The sequence below is a fragment of the Dermacentor variabilis genome, chromosome 5, assembly GCF_050947875.1.
Source record: "Dermacentor variabilis isolate Ectoservices chromosome 5, ASM5094787v1, whole genome shotgun sequence".
Lineage (NCBI taxonomy): Eukaryota > Metazoa > Arthropoda > Arachnida > Ixodida > Ixodidae > Dermacentor > Dermacentor variabilis.
This window is the reverse complement of record NC_134572.1, coordinates 198,725,555-198,748,435: the sequence shown is the minus strand read 5'-3', so window position 1 is coordinate 198,748,435 and position 22,881 is coordinate 198,725,555. Positions and strand designations below refer to the sequence as shown.

The following is a 22,881-nucleotide window of genomic DNA, read 5'->3' as shown; positions in this document are numbered from 1 at the left end:
CGAGGACAATATCCAGGCGCATATTGTGCTCATTGAATGTGCGCCCGAATATAACAACGTCGTGAAGATAGCACATACAGATGTTCCATTTTAACCCACGCAGAATGGTGTTCATGAACCTTTCAAAGATTGCTGGAGCGTCGCACAACCCAAATGGCATAACATTGAATTCGAATAATCTATCCGGGGTTATGAAGGCTGTTTTCTCCTTGTCTGCCGGGTGTATCGGGATCTGCCAATATCCTGAGCGCAGGTCCACTGAAGAAAATAAGAGGCCGAATGAAGGCAATCAATCACATCATCAATCCGGGGCAGCGGGTAGACATCCTTCTTAGTCACGGCGTTTAATCTTCGATAATCGACGCAAAATCTCCAGTTACTGTCTTTCTTTCTGACAAGTATGACCGGAGCTGCCCAAGGACTCGAGCACTCTTGTATTACACCATTTTTCATCATGTCACTCACTTGCTCTCCGATTATCTTCCGCTCCTTGGGCGACACGCGATAAGGCTTCTGCCTGATCGGGCGCGCAGATCCCGTATCGATTGTATGGCGCGTTCGTGACTCGGGAATCGAGAACTCTTTATCCGGCTGCGCAAAGTCAAACACTGACACATGCTTAGAAAGCGTATCCACCAAGGTATGGCGCTCCCTTGTGCTGAGCGACTTGTTTATCATAGAAGCTTTTTGTCTGAGACGTGGCGAAGGTCAGCAGGTACACACGGCGGGTCTGTTAGTACGGCTACGGACGAAGACTTGTATTCTGTAATGTAGGCGAGTTTCAAGCCGCCTGAAAGCAGGGCGGGTTCTGCCGAGCAGTTGGCTGTCCAGAAGCCAGCACGCCCGTTGCCGATGAATACCACACAATGAGGGACAAAAACGTTCTTCTTCACACAATTTAGATGCATTGGCTCTATGGAGGCATCGAAACTGTCTGGAACTTCACCGCGATATACAACCGGCACGCACAGAGAGGTGGACGCAGGCACAACAGTATCTTTAGACACACAAAGTTCACCTTGACTGCAAGTGTCCTCTAAGCGCCCTGACGAAACATGGCCATCGACGCAAACTTCCCCCGTGCGACAGTCAACGGTCGCACCGCACTGCCGCAAAAAGTCGATGCCCAAAATCACTTCGTGCGTCGATCGGGGAATAACTACAAACTCCGTCGCGAAAACTTCACCAGCCAAGGACACTTCAGCAGTGCACACACAAACAGGGCGCAACGACTCGCCGCTCCCTCCACAAAACGCTGCAGCCTGGTCCCACGGAAATACAACTTTGCGCCCTAACCGACATTTAAAACCGAGACTCATTACGGATACAGTTGTCCCGGTATCCACTAAAGCCATTGTAGGAACACCATCAACAAGTACATGCACTTTGTACTTAATCATAGCAACTGCAGGGGGCATTTCTCTAGATAGCACGTGTCGAGCGACCTCACTCCCATCGGCCGCGCTAGCTAGTTTTCCGGTTGTGAAGGCGAGGAGGAGCGGCGCACTGGCGATGGCGATTGACGTAAACGCGGTGCACGAGAAGATGGCGGTGGCGTCAAGCTCCTGTGAGATGCCGGCGAGCGGCTCCGAAAGCTTCTCTGCCAATAATCGTTGCCGGGAGGGACGCCAGCTGACCAAGAGGTGGTGTACAATAGGAGGTGTGGTCCTTGTTGAAGACCCCGATCGACCATTCCACGTTGTTGGGCGACGATTGCAAAACCTCGCTATGTGGCCCGCGACACCGCATTGGAAACACACCGGCAAATTCCGCAAATTTCGGTGTTCTTCCACGTAGCCACGCATGTTGCTGTCGACGGCATAGCCAGCAGGTGGGTCACATTCATCATGGCTAGGCACCGGCCGCCGGGAGGCGTGCGTGCGGCGAGGGCGTTGGTCGTAGCCATGATCTTGATAGCTTATGGTCCCTCTCGTTTGTGGGGTAGACCTATATACTCAACGGTCGCTGAGTGAACCGTGGGCTGCCATGCGGTCGAAACGGCCGGGTCTCTCATCTCGTGTGGTAAGTACTCACCAGTGATGCCGGTTGTGCAACAGTACATCTCTTCCCGATGGAGCAACTCTTCCCGAATAATCTGCCGTATTGTTGATGGAAGGTCAACATACGAGCTCGGGTCTACACTTGCCACGATTGTGACATTAGCGAGGCGGCCAAACTTCGGTATTATCCGTCGCATCTTCAGCGACTCAAAAGTCCTGCAGTGGCGAATAACGTCAGACACAGAATCCAAGCTTTCCTTGCCGATAAAAAAATTGTAGACGTCTTCAGCTATTCCTTTCAACAAATGTCCAACTTTGTCATCTTCAGGCATTTGAGAGTTGACTATCTTACACAGTTTCAGCACTTCTTCGATATAAGTCGTACAGGTCTCGCCGGGAATCTGAGCTCTTTGCGAAAGCGTCTGTTCAGCACGTTTCTTTTTTGCGCTAGAGTCTCCAAAACACTTGCCCCACTACAAGTAGTGAGACGTGTCCGCGTCGGCTCCCGCTTTATGGGCGCTAGAGTCTCCAAAACACTTGCCCCACTACAAGTAGTGAGACGTGTCCGCGTCGGCTCCCGCTTTATGGGCAGTTCTGACCGGATTTTTCTCTCTTTGGTGCCTAATTCTGTGCTAAGCGGATCCGCGAAGTTACACGGTATACCGGAATATAGGACCGTTTTCAGTGAGTGGACTGTACTTGATTTTACGGCCTTTCTCGTCGAGACTACGTCGCCGGAGGTGTTAACCCTTAAGGCTAAACCCCATGAGCGCGATTTTGTGCGCGACAGCGACGAGCGACGGCTTCGAGCGACGGATCGGGCCGTCGCGTGAACAGATCGCTCGATCTTGTCGCGCGATCGCTCGGTTCTGCAAATCTAGAATTCGTCGCTCGTCGCCCGGAAGTGCTGTGAGCGACTAGCCAATAGCGCGAAGCCGGAACTGGATGTACATAACTCAAGTACTTCCGATTGTCGCAGGGAACGAGCAAACGATTGAATTTTTATACGTGCAAGGATAAGAACCTACTGCAAGACTTTCAGAAATATTTTATGCTGCTTTTTACAGTAAAACACATCAACTTAAGGTAATAAAGCACGCGTCACGCTAGTTTCGGCGCCTATATTGCTGCCCTCATACCGGCAACACTGGGGAGACGTCGCTCGAAGCCATCGCTCGCATGGGGTGCAACTTGTAGGCGACGAGCGAACGCGACAGCCATCTCCATCGCGTCGCTTGTCGCTGTCGCGTGCAAGATCGCTTGCATGGGGTTTATACTTTAACGCCGAACCCGCCGTGCTCGTGGGCCGCGCCGGCTCCCCGGCCGCTTGACGCTTTTGTCATGATGGAATACGCTGTGGAAGGCGAAGATATTGCTCCGGAAGACGTTTCGGAGGATGCTGGCTGGAAAATTAACACCCAGAGGAATTCTACGATCAAGCCAAGGCCATCATACGGCGGCAACGCTGTTAGCCCTAACTGCGGGCCGGGACCCAAGAATGGCAAAGTGAGTCCAAACTCGTCTGCTAGCGTCAAGAAGGGTATCATACTTCGCGGTAAAATGCCTCCGCTGCCGAAAAATGATATCAAGATTATCGTCAGGATTAGGGGAGGTCTGAATATTGCTAAAATTGGTGCGGCCACGGTGGCTGATGCAATCGCGGCTGTTGCTTGCCTACACGAGGCAAAGCGAGAAGCGGACACGATCTGCCCCAATTATCAGCAGAATATTGTGGTGGTTAGCACGCCAGAAGAAGAAAATGCTGCGATGTACGTGAGGATCAAGGATTTCTGCATTGCTTGGCACATGCATGAAGCTGCGGCATATCGTGCGGCGCCGCATGAAACGTGCAAGGGAATCATAAGAAATGTTCCTCTCAGCGAGGGACCCGAAGCGCTCAGTCGGAAGATTGTCAACCCGCGTAATCCCCTGGCCCTGGCGGCAAAACGCATCAAGGAGTCGGGTACGGTCATCATCGCCTTCGATGGATACAAGGTGCCCAACTACGTTCGTTATGGTAACGCGCTGGTTAGGTGCACGCTTTACCGCAAGCAGATTGATGTTTGTTATGCTTGTGGAAAGCTGGGGCATCGCGCTGACGTCTGCCCCTCGCCGGAAGAAGTGGTTTGCAGGGGCTGCGGTTCAACCAATCCCAGTGAGGCCCACCAGTGTACGCCCAAGTGTGAACTGTGTGGGGGAGAGCATATCACGGCTGCCAAGGAGTGCCAGCAGCGGTTGCGTACCCCATATGTGGTCCGGCGCCGTCGTTTTGAGCGGGCTATGGCGGACATCAAGGCGGAGGATGAAGAGAAGGGGGGCTTCAGGTACGACGACAGCCAGTTCCTGACGTTGGGGAAGACGCTGGAGAGCGGGCAAGGACAAGATCGTGGGCGTCGACGTTCAAGGTCAAGATCAAGGAGACCAGGTAGAGCATCTCGCAGCCGCTCCGGTCGCCGGTCTGGGAGCAGATCGGCGCCTAAGGTGCACTTCGGACTCGACGGACAGTTGGGAACTGAGACTGCGCGTGGCCCCAACGGGACTGCGAAACGGGGTGTGCGCAAGAGTGGTGTGCTGCAGGGTCTACAAGGCAAAGGCCCCAGTGGAGCGGCAAGTGGTACTACCTGGACGGAGCGCACAAGTGCTCGAGCGGAGATGCCTAGTTTGGTAAGGCCAGAGCAAAGCAAGAATGAGGCGAGATTCAAGAGGCTAGAACAGGAAAACGCAGAGTTGAGAGAAATGGTGAGGCTGCTTAGGGCAGAAATCTCGGCTCTTAAGGGTGTGGCAAGACCTGCACCGGCCGAGAGGGCAATGCCTGAGCCCATAGAGAGCATGGATTTTGCTGATGTAGGTGAGGCTAGTGGGTCGCGCCCCTTAAACAGGAAGGCGATGACTCATCAGGCGGAGCCCGCGTCGAGGAAGTTGAGATCTGAGGTGAAGGAGATGCTGTCGAGTGTTGTAGATAGTGTTAATGATGGTCTGGCGCAGCTGAATACGCGTCTCACAGAGTCGCTCAGCTCGATTGATGGGAGGTTCAAGGAGCTGCAATGTAGAATAGAGGTGTTCGAAAACAAATCCAGTCTAAGTGCCTCTCCCCTTCTTAGGCCCGGAACTCAGTCGGCTGGTTCATCGACAGGGAAGACTCAGGTTCAGCAAGATGGCTCGCAGCAACTGCTTCAACATGGCGGAAAAAATGAGGCTTTTTGTGTGTGGCAATGGAACTGTAGGGGTATGCTCGTAAACGGGCGCCTCTACAGCAGTATATTCGCGCGTGTAAGGGTAGGCCGCAGGCTATTCTGCTGCAGGAGACAATGACGGAAGAAGTTTCTCTGACGGGCTACCGAACCGTCTTCGGCGGATCCAAAGCTCGGGGGACCTGCATTCTGTTGGATAGCAAACGGACGCATGTGATCCATGATCTTAAGATACCTTTAAGTTCCCTGCAATATGTCATGATTGAGGTGATTCCTAACCGGGTGAACAAGAAAAGCGTGTTTATTCTGAACGTGTATAGTGCCCCGAGGGACAGGGTGCAGAGATTCAAGCTGCTTCTGCAGAAGGCTTCTAAGCTTGCCGGGGACCATCCGCTGATCGCGGCAGGGGATTTTAATGCTCCGTATCACGTGTGGGGTTACAAGCATGACACAGTAAAAGGGAGAGACCTTTGGCAGAACGCTGCGGAGTTTGACCTTACGCTGGTCACTGACCCTGCCTTTCCGACACGTATAGGGACGTCGACGTGTAGGGATACTACCCCTGAACTCTGCTTTGTAAAGAACGCAGCCAAGCCTAGTTGGTGCAATCTTGCCGAAGACCTAGGTAGTGATCATTATATTAACCAAGTCGTTTTTGAGGTTGAGGGTAGGCGCCCTAGGGCGTTAACGTTTATAGACTGGAATAAGTTTCGGGTGATCCGGGAGGAGAGAGGAGAAAGGGGGAAGGAATTCGAAGGCCTGTACCGGCCGTCCCTGGAGGATTGGGTCACCCAGGTGAGGGAGGATGTAAAGGAGGCTACGAAGGAGATCACTACGGATTTGGAGGTGGATAGTGTTGATAGCAGGCTGGCCCATCTGATTGAAGCCAAGCGGTCTATGCTGGCTAGGTGGAAGGGGCAGAGGCTTAATCGCAGGCTGCGTAAAAAGATTTCCGAGCTGAATAAGCTGATTGAGGAGCACTGTAAGCTTTTGTCAAGGCAACAGTGGGATGAGGTATGCAACTCGGTGGACGAGCAGGTGCGAAATGGGAGGTCGTGGGGCTTGCTTAAGCATTTGCTGAACGACTCCAATGCGAAGGTTAGTCAGGGGCACGTCCTTGCTAGAGCTGTACACGAAGCAGTGGGGTCTGCCTCGGAGGAAGAGCTGGTTGAAAAGCTGGCCAACAAATACCTTCCTGTTGCGGACGCGGATGCTTTTCTAACGGAGCAGGCCTACACGGGAGAGGACAACCCTTCCCTAGATGAGGACTTTTCTGTGGAAGAGGTACGCACGGTTTTGCATAACCTTAAGAGCAAGTCGGCTCCCGGAGCGGACGGGATTTCGAACAAGCTTTTGAAAAATCTGGACGATAGGTCAATCAAGTACCTTACCGGGGAGTTTAACGCTATGTGGAAATACGGGGTGGTTCCGATGCAGTGGAAGACAGCTCTCACGGTGCTGATTCCCAAGGCTGGCAAAGTCCCGAGCATTGATAACTTAAGGCCTATTTCGCTCACTTCGTGTGTGGGTAAGGTAGCCGAGCATGCGGTGCTTAATCGGCTTACAAGGTACCTTGAGGAGAACCAGGTCTACCCCCCACTATGATTGGTTTCAGGGCCGGGCTGTCGACTCAAGACGCAATGAAGCTCATCAAGCATCAGGTCATTGATGGAGATGGAAGGGGCGTTAAGGCCATCCTAGGGCTGGACCTGGAGAAGGCTTTTGACAACGTTCGGCACTCTTATATTCTTAAGTCCATTTCGGATCTTGGCCTCGGCGCGCGCTTTCATGACTATGTCAGGTCCTTCCTGTCAGGCAGGAAGGCTACCTTGAAGGTTGCGGGGCTGGAGTCAAAGATGTTAAATCTTGGAGACAGGGGCACTCCTCAAGGGGCCGTCATCTCGCCCACATTGTTCAATCTGGCCATGGTCGGTTTGACCAAGAATCTCTTGGAGATTGAGGGGATTAGGCACACCATGTATGCAGATGACGTGACCATATGGTGTCCCGGTGGTAGTGAGGGCTATATCGAAAGTGTTCTGCAGGAGGCAGTAGATGTAATTGAGAATTATTTGGACCCGACGGGGTTAAGGTGCTCCCCCTCCAAGTCGGAGTTGTTGCTGTACAGTCCCACTAGAAGGGGACGCAAGCCAACGGGATGGATCCCCGTGGAACAGCTGAGCATTCAGCTTCGTACAAGAAATGGCGATCTCATACCTAGAGTTGATAAGATCAGGGTTCTGGGGATGATTATTGAGTCGAACGGCGCCAGCACGCTGACGAACCAGAAGATCATTGCCAAGACAGAAAATGCGGTACGCCTAGTGAAGAGGGTGGCTAACAGGCAGACGGGGTTCAAGGAGGATAGTCTCATTAGACTTATGCACGCATTTGTATTGTGTCACTTTACTTATGTGGCGGCCATGCACAAGTGGAAACCATGGGAGAAGGAGAAGCTTGACACGCAGATTAGGAAGATCACGAAGAAAGTGTTGGGAGTGCCAATGTGCACCAGCACCGACCGACTTCTCCAGCTGGGAATTCATAATACCTTGGATGAGATAGCTGAGGCTCAGGAGAGGACGCAGATGGTGCGTCTCTCTACGACTAGCACAGGTCGGCATATTCTGAGAGAGTTAGGTGTTCCTCAGGAGAAGATTTCGCAGCTTCATGTCGGTATTCCCGTGAAGATCCGTAATCGGTATCACCTCAAGCCTGTTCCCAGGAACATGCATCCGGAGCGAAATGTTGGTAGAAGAAAGGCCAGGGGAGCTTGCCTACTGAGACTCATTCGGGATGAGAATCAGAAGGTTGGCTTCGTCGATGCTTCTTTTAACGAGGAGGGAAAGGCATTTACCATAGTTGTCGTGGACAATGAGGGCAGTCTCCTTAACGCTGCTACCGTTCGGACTGATAGGCCAGAGGTCGCGGAGCAAGCGGCTATTGCGCTCGCCTTGGTTGACAGGCGCAGGCCATTTGTATATAGCGATTCAAAGTCGGCCGTTAGGGGCCTTTGAGAAGGGCTCAGTGGCTAAGGTTGCTTTTAAAATTATGCAGACATGTGAGATCTCTCAACACTACTTATGTTGGTTCCCTGCTCACCTTGGGATGATCGAGGGAGCCCCTCCGAATCTCAATGAGTCCGCTCATGAGGCAGCGCGAGATCTTACCCTCCGCTCTGCCCCGCGCAACGGCGTGGCGGTACTCCCCAAGAACAGAGACTCCCCTTCCACATACAATGAAATCACGAAGTATTACCTTCTTAATCGTAGGGTTTAGTGTGCCGCATCCTAAACTAAACAGGGCTCAGGCACTTAAATTACGCTTACTACAGACTGGCACTTATCCTTGCCAACGGAGACTGAACATGTTTTATCCAGAGACGTATACAGAGCCTTATTGCCAAGATTGTGGTGCTTTAGCCATGCTCGATCACATGCTCTGGTCTTGCGAAAGAATTGAAGACTCGGCGATCAAGGATGCGTCCAGGCGGGAGGCTGCACGTCGCAGTCCTGACCTGGATGAACAATTCTGGGCTGTCCAGCAGGCTCACAACGTGGCCGTGAGGCTCGGCCTTCCGGTCCCGACGTGGGAGCGGCCCGCTTAGTGATTAATTATCACTACTTGCAGGACCAAATAAAGTTTTCCTTCCTTCTTCCTTCCTTCCTCCAAAACACGCTCTGAGCTCCTCGACGAAAAGCTCCCACGAAGTGAACGTGTCTTCGTGATTCTCATAGCAGACGAGCACTGTGTCGGTGAGGGAAAACAGAACATTGGACAATTGTGCGGTCGAGTTCCAACCGTTAGACCGCCTCACCCTTCGGTAGTTCGTGAGCCACTCGTCGACATCTTCTCCGGCTTTTCCTCCGAAAGTGAGTGGCACCCGGTAGTATGGCCACGGAACACCAGGTGCTGGCCTTGAAGCCGCGTCAGATCCTTCGGGAATCTCGCAGCCGTATTCAGGCATGTCAGGTGAGGGTGGCGGAAGTCTGGCAAGTCGACGGCTTCGGCGAAGTTGTAGCAGCGTAGGCTCCGTGGTTAAGAGGTGTACCCCGCACCGTCCACCAATTTGTTACAAGCACGGGGAAAATGGGTTTATTTAGGCGTGCGAGAGCAGGACCGGCAGGCTATGAACAACAGGAATGGCCGCTGCACAGTCTTCTCTTCTTCTCTCTTCATGATCCTCGCGTCCCTTTTACGCGCTATATATTGTGACGCTCTTAGGTGCATAGTGGGTTCACGCCTCAACAAACAGTATGCGGGGGCACCGAAGGGTGGTGAACGAAGAAGACGACGTGTGGCTGGCTGGCTGAATCTCGACAGGCGCTCAGCTGATCAAGGTCATCGCTTCGAACTCTTCCCGGCTTCAAAGTAACGCCTTTTGTGGGCGTAACAGAGTGGTGGAGGTGCGGGGTACGACAGAACGTACCACGGAGTCACAACATCCAGAACTTCGCCGGAGTCGTCGTCTTGCCGGTCTCTTGCCAACGACCTTCCCTATGGCTCAGGACGGAGGTGGACAAATGCCAGCTCTAGTTTCACCTTCTCAAAGGTCAGCGCCACTTGGACTTTTGCGGACGTCGCGCGCAAGTTCCTGGTGCCGCAGCAGTTCTTCACGCACGATCTGCCGTATAGTAGACGAAAGACCGGCAGACGGGCTCTCATCGACGCTGGCAATGGTTGTCACATTCGCCAGGCGTCCAAACTTTGGCACAATGCGGCGTGTTTTCAACGTCTCAAACGTACGGCAATGACGCACGACATCTGAGACGGAATCAACGTGTTCCCGACTTATGAGGAAATTGTACACATCTTCTGCAATTCCTTTGAGGAGATGTCCGACTCGGTCTTCCTCGGACATCTGCGGATTTACGATTTTGCATAGCTTGAGGATTTCCTCTATGTATATAGTGCATGTTTCTCCAGGAGCTTGAGCTCTTTGAGCAAGTGTTCTCTCGGCGCGTTTCTGTTTGGCATGGGTGTCGCCAAAACACTTCTTATTTTCCTCAACAAAGTGCTCCCACGTTGTTAGGGAGTCTTCGTGGTTTTGATACCACATCAGTGCTGTCTCACTCAGAAAGAGCGCAACATATTCAAGCTGAGTGACAGAATCCCAACGGTTGTAGCGGCTCACCCTTGCGTAGTGCATCAGCCACTCGTCGACGTCTTCGCCCACTTTTCCCGCGAACGAGCGTGGTTCCGTATATATATATATATATATATATATATATATATATATATATATATATATATATATATATCCACGAATACATTCGCCGGATACCGACTTAGCAGCACACAACAGCCACTAGAGAGCAGCAGTTAGGAGTTAGGCCAAACCAGGGAGAGTAAGTAAAGAAATTCCGTTTTAAAAAACGAGCCTGGTGATCTTGAACACAGCACTCATAGCTGTTGATATCACGAAGAAAAAAAAATAAAACTTGAAAATGAAGCGTCAGTCCTCATTCACATATATGTGAAATGCCTGCGCATGCTATTCTGGGCTATTAAAAGGACTACTAAAGGCAGCTCGACAGGCCATACAGACATAATTATGTATCCAGCGTAGCAGTCCCCCAGATACAGATCCGGAGTGCGAGCTCTCCGGGGCCAGACCTGGATCGTGCATATGCTTCCGAGTGCGCCTTGAAGTCAAGCATGACAGGCTTACTTGTCGATGCGTCGCAGCTGCTTGGAGAGCTCGCTCTGCTCGTTGATGAGCTGCATCTGCTGCGTGGAGATGTGCTCCAGCTGGGACTGGAGCTGCGGCACGGCTCCCACGTTGGGCGGCAGGTCTCGCGACGCCTGCAGCCGAGCCTTGAGCTCCTCCTGCTGGCGGCCCAGCAGTCGCAGCTGCTCGCAGATGCCTTCCAGGCGTTCCTGCGCCACGGTCGCACACGGCTCAAATGCTTTGTCACATTTTCGCAAGCTCATCTTGCGCTGCCACGTTGCAGCGTTGTCATTTTACCGGGTCACGCATAGCGCTTCACATGAAATTACCGACTTTTCATTTTACGGATATGTGATGGGCTTCGAAAGCCAGGAAAACGTATTGGAAAGCCTTAGCTCATCCCGAGTAATTTATCGCAGCAGCGTCTGTGCACACCATTTTCGGTTTCCTTTGCTAATTCTGGGAGTAGAACATCGCGACGTTTTTGCATTTGCTCCAGCTCGTCTGATACCCTGCGATCAACAGCAGAGCAGACAACGACGATTGAGTGGGCTCTGGTTCGTTTCCCAATGCCGGACAAATTTTTCTTCAACTGCGAAGCTTTCTAGAAATTGTCTTGGGTTTCATTTTTTTAGCTTAATGCTGCAGGCAGGTGCATGGCAATCTACCCCCGCAGGCGATTCGACTAGGCTTGCATTTCTCAACGCACTGCCCGAAGCATGGCTGCTTCTAGCATTTCACAGCACTTAATCCCTTACGATTAAGCGACAAAAATTAAGGAAATTGCGGAAGCCTTTTAGTATTATAATATCGCTTCACATGCATGTACTTCGATAGCGTTAATAAATTGTGAATGCAAAACGGGCTGTTTTTTTGTTAGAGATATCCAGAACTTTTGAAAAATCGCCTATGAAAGCTAGCATAAGTTTAGTAAACAAAAATGTGTCGTTTTACGTGCGAATATGATGTGATTCTGAGGCACACCGTAGTGAGAGAATACTGGAATGTGGAGCACATGGGGTTCTTTAACGTGCACAGAAATCTAAGAACACAGGTGTTTTTTGCATTTCATCCTTATCGAAATGCAGCAGCCGTGACTGGGATCCGATCCCACGACCTCGTGTTTAGCAGCCTAGCACCATAGCCAGTAAACAACCAAGGCCGGTATAATTTTAGTCACTGAGGTTTTCAAGTTTGAGGTTGATTTAATTCAATCACACTGCAAAACGATGCATGCTGTGAATGGTGTGCAGGAAGAGGCGCCGAGGCAAGCGGAGCCCTAAGCGGAGCTCGCTCGTTCAAGAAAGAAAGGCGGACACTGCTTGCACGAGAAGCCGAAATGCGTATTTGACTAATAAAAAAAAAATCAACTAATTGCTTTGTTTTCATTTACTTTACTGCAGATATTGAAATTTCCAAACTGTAGCCGGTGTGTAATGAAGGCGTATCCAATTCGTACGAATTTGACACCCGTTTCTACGACGTTCTGTCCAAAAATATTTATTATTTATTTATTCAAAATACCCCCAAAGGCCCTCATTACGAGGGTATTACATGGGGGGGGGGGGGGTCAATCACAAGCACTGGTTGTAGTTTGTACATACTAAAAACAAGAGAGGTTAACAGAAGTAATAATACAGTGAAACATAGTTAACATACAAGATAATTAGGTCACAATTATTACAGAGAAAACATTAGTACATATTAGGAGAACATAAGGCAACTGCACTAAAAACACCAACAAATATCGAAAAACACTGTAAAAGTCCCAAAAAAGAATAATAATACGATTAGTCGACAAGTGGTGAGCGAATTAAATGTTGAAACTTAGTCAAGTCTGGTTCCGTGGCAATGACTGATGGTAAGGCGTTCCATTCAGTTATTGTGCGTGGTAAGAACGAAGATGCATAATGGGATGACTGGCAGTTAATGCGTTTGACTTTGTATGGATGGTCACGGCGTGGAAAAATAACTGTTGGTGACTGAATGAAATCATCGTGAAGTGATGGATGGTGATAAAGCTTATGGAAAAGTGTTAGGCGAGAAATTTTACGGCGAAGTGCTAAGTTGTCCAAGTCAGCTTTATTCTTTAACGCGGTGACGCTGGTGTAACGTGAATAATCTGAAAATATAAATCGCGCAGCACGGTTCTGCAAGGCTTCGATGTTACTTATGATATACGTTTGTTCGGGATCCCAGATGGCAGACGCGTATTCTAGTTTAGGACGGATTAATGTTGTGTATGCTAGTTTTTTAACATGCATTGGGGCTTCTTTTAAGTTATGTTTAATAAGTCCGAGAGTACGATTTGAAGAGGCAAGGGTAAGGTTAATATGATTATTCCATGATAAGTTTGATTGAAGATTGATGCCAAGGTACTTGTAAGTAGTTGCGAGTTCCACAGGGTTGTTATCAAGGGAGTAGGTGGTTAGAATTCGTGGCCTATTGGTGAAAGACATGAGTTTAGTTTTGGAAATATTTAATGGCATTAACCAATTAGAACACCATGCACTTATTGCGTCCAGGTCAGTTTGTAGTAAGTGGCTATCGGTGTTACTTGTTACACATCGGTAAACTACACAATCGTCTGCAAATAGTCTGATTTTAGATGAAACGCAACTGGGTAAATCATTAATATAAATTAGAAAGAGTAAAGGACCAAGTACGCTGCCTTGTGGAACTCCAGACGTAACATCAGCATAACATGAGTTAGAATTGTTAACTGATGTAAACTGAATTCTAGATGAGAGAAAATCGGTGATCCATGCAATTATAGTAGGGTGAATGTTAAGCTGTGAAAGTTTAAGTACCAACCTATGGTGTGACGCAATACACGGGAATACGAGCAATGTGCGCAGATTCGAGCAATCCAGCTCTACAATTACGCCATCTGCCATGGGCGATCTTTAAAAATGCTGTACGTTCTAAAAGAAAAGCACTCCGCATGCTTGATTCGTGCCGCCATGCCACTCGCTCAGACAGAATGGCTTGCCTGTCTCTTCTTCTTCTCCTCCTCGATGTGCGCCTTCTCCAGCGGCGGCTCGAGCCGGGAGCGTTTGCTGGTCGGCGGCTCGTCCTCGAACTTGGCGTAGCACTGGCTCCTGCAAGGGTCGTCCGCACTGCCAAGCCTGGTTAACGCCGCCCGCTGCACCCGCAAGTCTTTCGCATGGGACTCAACGGTTAGAAACGCTTGACACAGAAACGGCACGTAGTGTGCCTGCAAGCAGGGCACGCAAGCACTACCTTCCGTACCAAACTCGTGTTCTTCGATAATCTTACGCTATTCAGAAGGGTTTGGTGCGAGCTAGTTGGTACGGATCATTAATATTTAGAACAGCACCAAAAAACAAGGACGAGGGAGGACACAGGACGAGCGCTCGTCCTGTGTCCTCCCTTGTCCGTGTTTTTGGCGCTTTTCTAAATATTAATGTCACGCTATTGGCCATTGCAGAGCTTACCGTTTTGAATGAAAATTGCCAAGAACCATAATGTACAAATTTAGGAAGATAACCTCTACGATTCACAGAAACAACACATCGAGTTGAAATAGAGATTAAGATGAGGGGATGGCAATTGCAAGTATTCTCTTTAAAATGGGATGGTGATTTTTTTACATTGCTTCTGGTTTTATTTTTAGTGCGGATGATTCGCGGTTCGTAAAGGTAGCACAATGTGAAATGCTCAAGTGTCCTACTGTCTCAGGAAATAGTTCTACTTCTTTCTGGCTGCGCCAGTCCTTTAGATGCCGTTTACTGTTTGTTATCCACCAGGCGCCCAGATTCGCTAGCCTTCCGCTACTTTTTCAAAGCCCGAGATGGAGTGATTATGTAGCCTTTATTTCTGGGGAGACATTCCCACACGCTGACAAAACATGCTCAGTGCATTACGCGGTATTCCGCCACGCTAAGAATGAATGCTGTTTTCAGTTAGAAGTCTGCGTTCTTTAATGAAAGCAACTATACTTTCAGGTTGATGGATAACGGTTAACACGTAATCATTGTTTCAGTGGCACTTGCATTTGTCAAGAAGGATTGATAATTGCAAAACTTGGTTACGTTCACGGCTGCAGCACCGGGACTAAGTCAAATACAAGGAAAGTAGTACGTTGAAGGAAAGCCCAACAATATGTAAACAAGAAAGAAGCCACGCGCTCAGATCCCCTTATGTCTTTGCCTGATATATTCTTGAACGGACAGCGCCGCTAACACCATTGCTGCGTCCAAAATCTGCCGCCATTCAAGATCCACACGGTTGCCATTTCTTTTATTCCTTCAGTTTACTTTTTCTGTGCAACAGGAAATTTTCGGAGCGCCCGAAGCAGGCATGCTGCGGCTGCATGCCGAAATAACAAGGCCGAAACAATGTCGCTTTTGAAACCGCGTGAAAAAACCGTTGGCGGAAGCCGACGCCATATGGAGAGCGCGCCCGAGGGGGCGGCCTTGGAAGAGCTCGCCGCAGATCGCTACCAGCAGACGCCATCTCTAATGAGCTTGGGCAGGTATCCACTCGTTCTCGCCAAGCGCTCCCTCTTGGTGCGCACTTCGATATTTTTTCTTAGCAATCGTATGTACGTCTACACTGCTCATTTATTTTATCGTTTGCTCAGAATCATATTCACAGTACTGCAACATTATTTCTACCGGACCCGCCTATGTAATACCCCCAACCAGACGGCCTTCAGGGGTAACTTGAATAAATACATAACTAAAAGTCTTTGTCGCTGAGGCAGCTACCGAGATGAAGCAAACAGTGATTGTTGCGTGAGACTAGTGTTACTATAGCAAGGCTTCGGACGGGTTAACAATCACGAGCAAGAAATCTGTCGCTGTTCAAACAGCGTGCCAATGAAATGTCGCCCGTGTGTGCGGCGGCCTTCGCCATTTAAGTCGTGAATCAATCACTCGTTTCTACAAATGCGCCATAAATGTTCTTAGAAGTCCCGAAGAACTTGCAGGTTCTTGTTGCTTCTCAAAAGCCCCGCAAAAGGTTCCTGTGGCGACACCGTTCCTATCGAAATTGCAGGGCAGATACTCGCCTGCTGCGAAAAAGATTTCACTGTTTCGATGTTTGCGCGAAATAAGCGGTGCCCGAGAGAAAAACGCTTGCCGTCACAGATGTGCACAGTTGAGAACGATTAGTACACAAAAAGTCTGCCGGACGCTCATACGTCCAGACAGAAAGAAAGACACGCAAACAACGTTTGTGTTATCTCGGCCCTGTAGGCCCTGCTGGGTGTATAGAAAAACATTCATATAGAGTGCTATATATTATAGAAATAATTTTGTCTCTAGAAGAAACCCATCGTTTTCACCAGGCGTTTCGATTCTCCCTCCTAAACAATGTTAGCGCTGTCGATACGAAGCACGTCAAGAGCATTGAGATGTTAAGCATAACAACCGTTACTCCCGGTAGTAATGTGCATTCGCTCATGCCCGGAAGACAGCGGTTCAGCGCGCGAGTGTTACTGCATCCGATTACCATTCGCACGACGGTGTGTTCTTCGTCAGCATGTCGGCGGTAGACACTGCGCAACAAGGCAGCCAGCACGCTTCGCCGAGGCTCACGGGGGCCGTCCTTGAGGGCTGCACATCCGCTGCTGTAGAGTGCGCCTTGGTGCGGAGCAATTAATTTCCCAGCAAAACCGAGCGGCGCCCATGTCTCCGTTCACGCGTGAATGGGGCGCGTCAAGACCGCGTCCGACACATGTTGCCAGGTCACACGCCCCCCAGCCGCCCAAGAAGGCATCTCAACTGTGCCGCCACGCGCTTCGAAAGGGGGCAGCCAACTCCAGCGGCGGTCCCGTGAAGCAGCGCTAAGAATTAACGCGAACATGGCAAGTATTCGCCGAATCCACTGCGAAAATGAACGTTGTTATGCTGGGAAATTCCTCCAAAAGACGCGGAATAAGCGTGACACTGAAGACCCCGGGAGAGGCCTCTTCTGCCTGCTCAACGAAATGCGTAGCTGAGGAACTACAGCTGCATACGAGCCTGCTTCAGGCGTTGCTGAGCTACTTAACAATTTCACAGCGGAGCTGTTATACGTTAGCTTTCGGTGGTTTGTGTGCGTAGACAAAAAAGCTGGCGGCCACGCCAGAGCAAAAAGAGCTAAAGCATAAAGCAAAAGCCTATCGCCGGATAGGCTCCAGCTGCGTTTAATTGCGAGAAGTGTCGAAAAGTATTGTGTTAAAAGAAATCTCCTAATAGCAAAAAAGTAAAACCGGAATAGACACTGTTTAGTATGGATTGCGGTTTGACGTCACGGGCTCTATAGGCAAACCACGTAACCTTATCTCCCTTCCACCCGTGCAATGGGTAGGCCGCGTGCGGTGAGGACTGCGCAAGAACAGCGCGCCTAAGAAAGAACACCGTCGTGAACAGAAGCGGGAATGTGCGCGGCGACGGCGGGCGACACGTAATACGGGCGAAGATCGTGCCGCAAACGCTAAGCGCGTGCATCTTTCCTTGGATCACCTCTGCGGACTGCACTTCCATCGTTATCTTGGGTGATTTCAACATAGACGTGTCTCGGCCTGTTTGATGGTGGTTCGTGGCTTTTCTGTTCGAATTGTTCGGCATTCAGCGGCAAGCCGCTTCATCGAGCTAAACCCTGTTTTCATTCTTGGCAGGCCGGACTAGCGTACTGCTCAAGAGGATCGCGGCATTACGACTGCTGAACCAAAGCCCCTGGAGTGCTCTATCGCGCATGCGTAAAGCTGTACGGCTGTCTCATCCACTGGCGGTCAACCACCGGTGGGCCGGGGCGCTATCACCTTGACTGGTGATCACGTGGTACCTCACGCCGACTACATAAAGCGTTGCATTCTCGGGAAACGTTGCAGTCAGCGGCAAGCCGCTTCGTCGAGCTAAACGCTGTTTTCATTCTTGGCAGGTGAGTTCTCTGCCATCGATATTCATACATACCTATAGTGTGTTATGCCGCTGACCGCAACAATGTCTTCTGCTTGTTCTGCCTGTACCATTATTTTGGAAGGGAAGTATTTGTCTTGTTTTGATCGCAAGGGGAGTTTTGACCTTGGAAAGAACTCTTCCTCAGTAACTGAGAGCGCGTACATAAAGATGTCAGTTACAAAGCGTGAGACTTGGACTTGTCCGTCTTGCAAACGTGTCGAAAACAGTCACCCAGACACAGGCTCAAACCGACATGGCGTTTCATTCACCAATCACTTTTCTGCAGTAAATGCTAAGCTAGATCAACTGACGACAACAGTTGCGGCACTTGCTACTAAGGTAGAAGTGCTTACGTTTAAAGCTAAGGGGGAGAAGATGGCTGAAAAAGTGAGTGAAATTCAGTCTTCAATTGAATTTCTGTCTAATAAGTATGATACCGTGATTTCCACCATGGAAGATAACCAAGCGGAGATGACCCATCTACACGCTCAAGTGGCGTCATTGTCTTCAACTGCTGTCACTCAGGCTGACTTGCTGGACAAACTAAGGAGCGAAGTAAATGATCTCGAACAGTACAGTAGGAAGTGAAATTTTGAATTGCGTGGGCTACCGCTCACGCCTAATGAGAATTTGAGTCTTTTATGGGTGAGTTGACCCAGCATTTAAGGATAACAGACTTTACACCTAATTTGATCACTACTATACATCGCCTGCCCAGTAGAACGGATTCCATTCCGCCCATACTGGTCCAGACTTGCGATGTTGCAAAAAAAGACAAATGGCTTAGAGCAAGAAGGGGTCTCTCGGGCTTGGTTCAAGCAGGGTCTTTGCCGCGGCTCTATTTCAATGAAAATTTGACCAGCCACAACAAGGATCTGTTCAGACTGGCTCGTCTGAAAGGGAGGGAAAAGCGCTTCAAGTTCATTTGGACAAGCAATGGCAAGATTTTCGACAAGAAATATGAGGGCGCATCCCTCATCCGTGTAGAGAAGGAGTCGGACCTGGATAAGCTAAGCTAAGATGGCAGACACTGGCTCTCTGACTTGCAATAATTTTGTAGAGGTTTCGAAGTTTTTCAATACTTGCAAAGGTGATGCTTTTCGTGCCTCACATGTTAATAATCGCAGCTTTTGAAAACACAGGGACGAATTTTGTGCAATCATGGCATCTACTCGTTCCGACAATGATGTCTTTGTAATACCAAAAATTAATGTCACAGCAGACAACCTGAAGCATTACACGTTACCTGGTTACAGGTTATATTCCTACACGCGCCAAATCAAACGGGGTGGGGGAGCTGCAGTATTTGTTAGAGATACCTTGATCGTTTTAGCTTTCACCACGCTGAAGTTATTGCCCTCCGACTAAACACGCCTACTTTGTCATTGGTTCTGTTCGCTGTTTATCGGCCTCCTTGTTTCAACGGTCGATTGTTCTTAGCCGAACTCGATCACGCACTCTCTACTCAGTCACACGAAGATAACGTTTGCCTGATAGGCGACATAAATATCGATATACTACGCCCAGCAGTTGGCTTGGTCGCAGATTACCTTGATACGTTGTCGAAATGGGGACTGCAGACTACTGTTCAAAATCCAACGCGTGAAGAATACCTATCTGGCCGGCTTACCGCTTCCTGCATTGACCACATAAACATTTGTGCTTCAGCTTTGATCTTGGAATCTGCGGTTGTGGAAACAAAACTTTGCGATTATTACTTTGTTTTTTGCTCGTTTACTCGGCAATCTAGCTTATCTGCCTCCTCGGTGGCCTCCAGTAAGAAAGAACTTTCCATCTGTGATTCAAAAACCTTCTACACTCTAGTATCAAACTATGACTGGAACGCGTTTTCAAAAGTGTTGCACCACCCGATATCTACGACAGGCTCGTTGAGGTATTACACCGGCTTAAGAAGGCGGCCACACGCATCGTACTGGTCAAACAGCGTAACGAGGACAATAAAAGGATGACTTCAGAAATTCTGGCTGCATTAAAAGAAAAGGACCTTCTCTGGGCGCAAACTAAACGTTGCCCCGCCTCTGAAGCGATGCGTTCCGAGTTCAAAGAAGCCAGAAGTGAGGCAAATGCGATGATTCGTCGCGCCAAGCGAATGCATTTACGGAATGAATTTAAATCCGCTCGGACAGACACCAGAAAAACATCATCATCATCATAATCATCATCAGCCTGGTTACGCCCACTGCAGGACAAAGGCCTCTCCCATACTGCTCCAACTACCCCGGTCATGTACTAATTGTGGCCATGTTGTCCCTCCAAACTTCCTAATCTCATCTGCCCACCTAACATTCTGTCGCCCCCTGCTACGCTTCCCTTCCCTTGGAATCCAGTCCGTAACCCTTAATGACCATCGGTTATCTTCCTTCCTCATTACATGTTCTGCCCATGCCCATTTCTTTTTCTTGATTTCAGCTAAGATGTCTTTAACGCGCGTTTGTTCCCTCACCCAATCTGCTCCTTTCTTATCCCTCAACGTTACACCTATCATTCTTCTTTCCATAGCCCGTTGCATCGGCCTCAATTTAAGCTCAACCCTTTTCGTAAGCCTCCAGGATTCTGCCCCGTACGTGAGTACTGGTAAGACACAGCTGTTATACACTTTTCTCTTGAGGGATAATGGCAACCTGCTGTTCATGATCTGAGAATGCCTGCCAAACGCGCCCCAGCCCATTCTAATTCTTCTGATTATTTCAGTCTCATGATCCGGATCCGCAGTCACTACCTGTCCTAACTAGATATATTCCCTTACCACTTCCAGTGCCTCGCTACCTATTGTAAATTGCTGTTCTCTTCCGAGACTGTTAAACATTACTTTAGTTTTCTGCAGATTAATTTTTAGACCCACTTTTCTGCTTTGTCTCTCCAGGTCAGTGAGCATGCATTGGAGATGGTCCCCTGAGTTACTAAGCAAGGCAATATCATCAGCGAAGCCCAAGTTACTAAGGTATTCTCCATTTACTCTTATCCCCAATTCTTCCCAATCCAGGTCTCTGAATACCTCCTGTAAGCACGCTGTGAATAGCATTGGAGAGATCGTATCTCCCTGCCTGACGCCTTTCTTTATTGGGATTTTGTTGCTTTCCTTATGGAGTACTACAGTGGCTGTGGAGCCGCTATAGATATCTTTCAGTATTTTTACATACGGCAATGCCTCCATTACTGCTAATGTTTCGACTGAACCAAACGCTTTCTCGTAATTAATGAAAGCTATATATAATGGTTGGTTATATTCCGCACATTCCTCTATCACCTGATTGATAGTGTGAATATGATCTATTCTTGAGTAGCCTTTACGGAATCCTGCCTGGTCCTTTGGTAGACGGAAGTCTAATGTGTTGCTGATTCTATTTGCAATTACCTTAGCAAATACTTTGTAGGCAACGGAGAGTAAGCTAATCGGTCTATAATTTTTCAAGTCTTTGGCGTCCCCTTTCTTATGCATTAGGATTATGTTAGCGTTCTTCCAAGATTCCGGTACGGTCGAGGTCATGAGGCATTGTGTATACAAGGTGGCCAGTTTTTCTAGAACAATCTGCCCACCGTTTTTCGACAAATCTGCTGTAACCTGATCCCCCCCCCCAGCTGCCTTCCCCCTTTGCATAGCTCCCAAGCCTTTCCTTACTTCTTCCGGCGTTACTTGTGGGATTTCGAATTCCTCTAGACTATTCTCTCTTCCATTATCCTCGTGGGTGCCACTCATACTGTATAAATCTCCATAGAACTCCTCAGCCACTTGAACGATCTCATCCATATTAGTAATGATATTGCCGGCTTTGTCTCTTAACGCATACATCTGATTCTTGCCAATTCCTAGTTTCTTCTTCACTGCTTTTAGGCTTCCTCCGTTCCTGAGAGCATGTTCAATTCTATCCATATTATACTTCCTTATGTCTGCTGCCTTACGCTTGTTGATTAACTTCGAAAGTTCTGCCAGTTCTATTCTAGCTGTAGGGTTAGAGGCTTTCATACATTGGCATTTCTTGATCAGATTTTTCGTCTCCGGCGATAGCTTACTGGTATCCTGTCTAACGGAGTTACCGCCGACTTCTATTGCACACTCCTTAATGATGCCCACAAGATTGTCGTTCGTTGCTTCAACACTAAGGTGCTCTTCCTGAGTTAAAGCCGAATACCTGTTCTGTAGCTTGATCTGGAATTCCTCTATTTTCCCTCTTACCGCTAACTCATTGATCGGCTTCTTATGTACCAGTTTCTTCCTTTCCCTCCTCAGGTCTAGGCTAATTCGAGTTGTTACCATCCTATGGTCACTGCAGCGCACCTTGCTGAGCACGTCCACATCTTGTATGATGCCAGGGTTAGCGCAGAGTATTAAGTCTATTTCATTTCTAGTCTCGCCGTTCGGGCTCCTCCCCGTCCACTTTCGGCTATCCCGCTTGCGGAAGAAGGTATTCATTATCCGCCTATTATTCTGTTCCGCAAACTCTACTAATAACTCTCCCCTGCTACTTCTGTCGACGCCGCCTGTCAGAGTATGACATCTCCATCCGAAATAGAGGACATCATTGCCTCTACCCTGCGGGACAAAACTAGAGAAGTCAGCATACCGAGGCACAGGTCATCGGTCGACATACAATATGAGGCCCTTCGTGCGATCCGTCGCCGCGCAGAACGGCGATACAGAAGAACAAAGTCACCGTCCGATCTTTCGAGCAGTCGCCGAGCTCAACGACATGTTCTTCGACATCTGGAGAAGCTTGACAGACAGCGTTGGAGGGCTTTCTGTGGATCCCTAGATCCAAGACAGCCTCTATCTAAGATATGGCGGGTCATACGAAGTCTCCAGGCAACTCCACAACAAAGACACCCATTCCATGCGGTGGCTCTACATCAACGCCGGACCGAATTGGAGGTAGCAGAGGACTACTGTAAACTGATTGTGGACGCATCTAATGCAGTGACTTCATCCCTTGTCACCATCGCACCCCCGTCACCTGATGAGCGGCTCGAAGTACCGTTTACGATGCAAGAGCTTGACGCTGCGCTTTCAGTTTCTCGACGCTCCTCGGCACCAGGACCAGACGGAATCACGTACGCTGCACTCTGCCATCTTGGCACCGAATCACGACGTC

General features: G+C 49.3%; 1 protein-coding gene across 1 annotated transcript in view; it reads right to left on the bottom strand.

Moving 5' to 3' along the window:
- nab (NGFI-A-binding protein homolog) overlaps positions 1–22,881 on the bottom strand; it is a 526,490-nt gene that overhangs the window by 93,362 nt on the left and 410,247 nt on the right. The window contains exons 9-10 of the mRNA XM_075693896.1: positions 13,855–13,981; positions 10,863–11,071 (exon numbers count right to left, since the gene is read on the bottom strand). Of these exons, the coding sequence (XP_075550011.1) occupies positions 10,863–11,071; positions 13,855–13,981 (336 nt within the window). The remainder of the gene's footprint in view (positions 1–10,862; positions 11,072–13,854; positions 13,982–22,881) is intronic.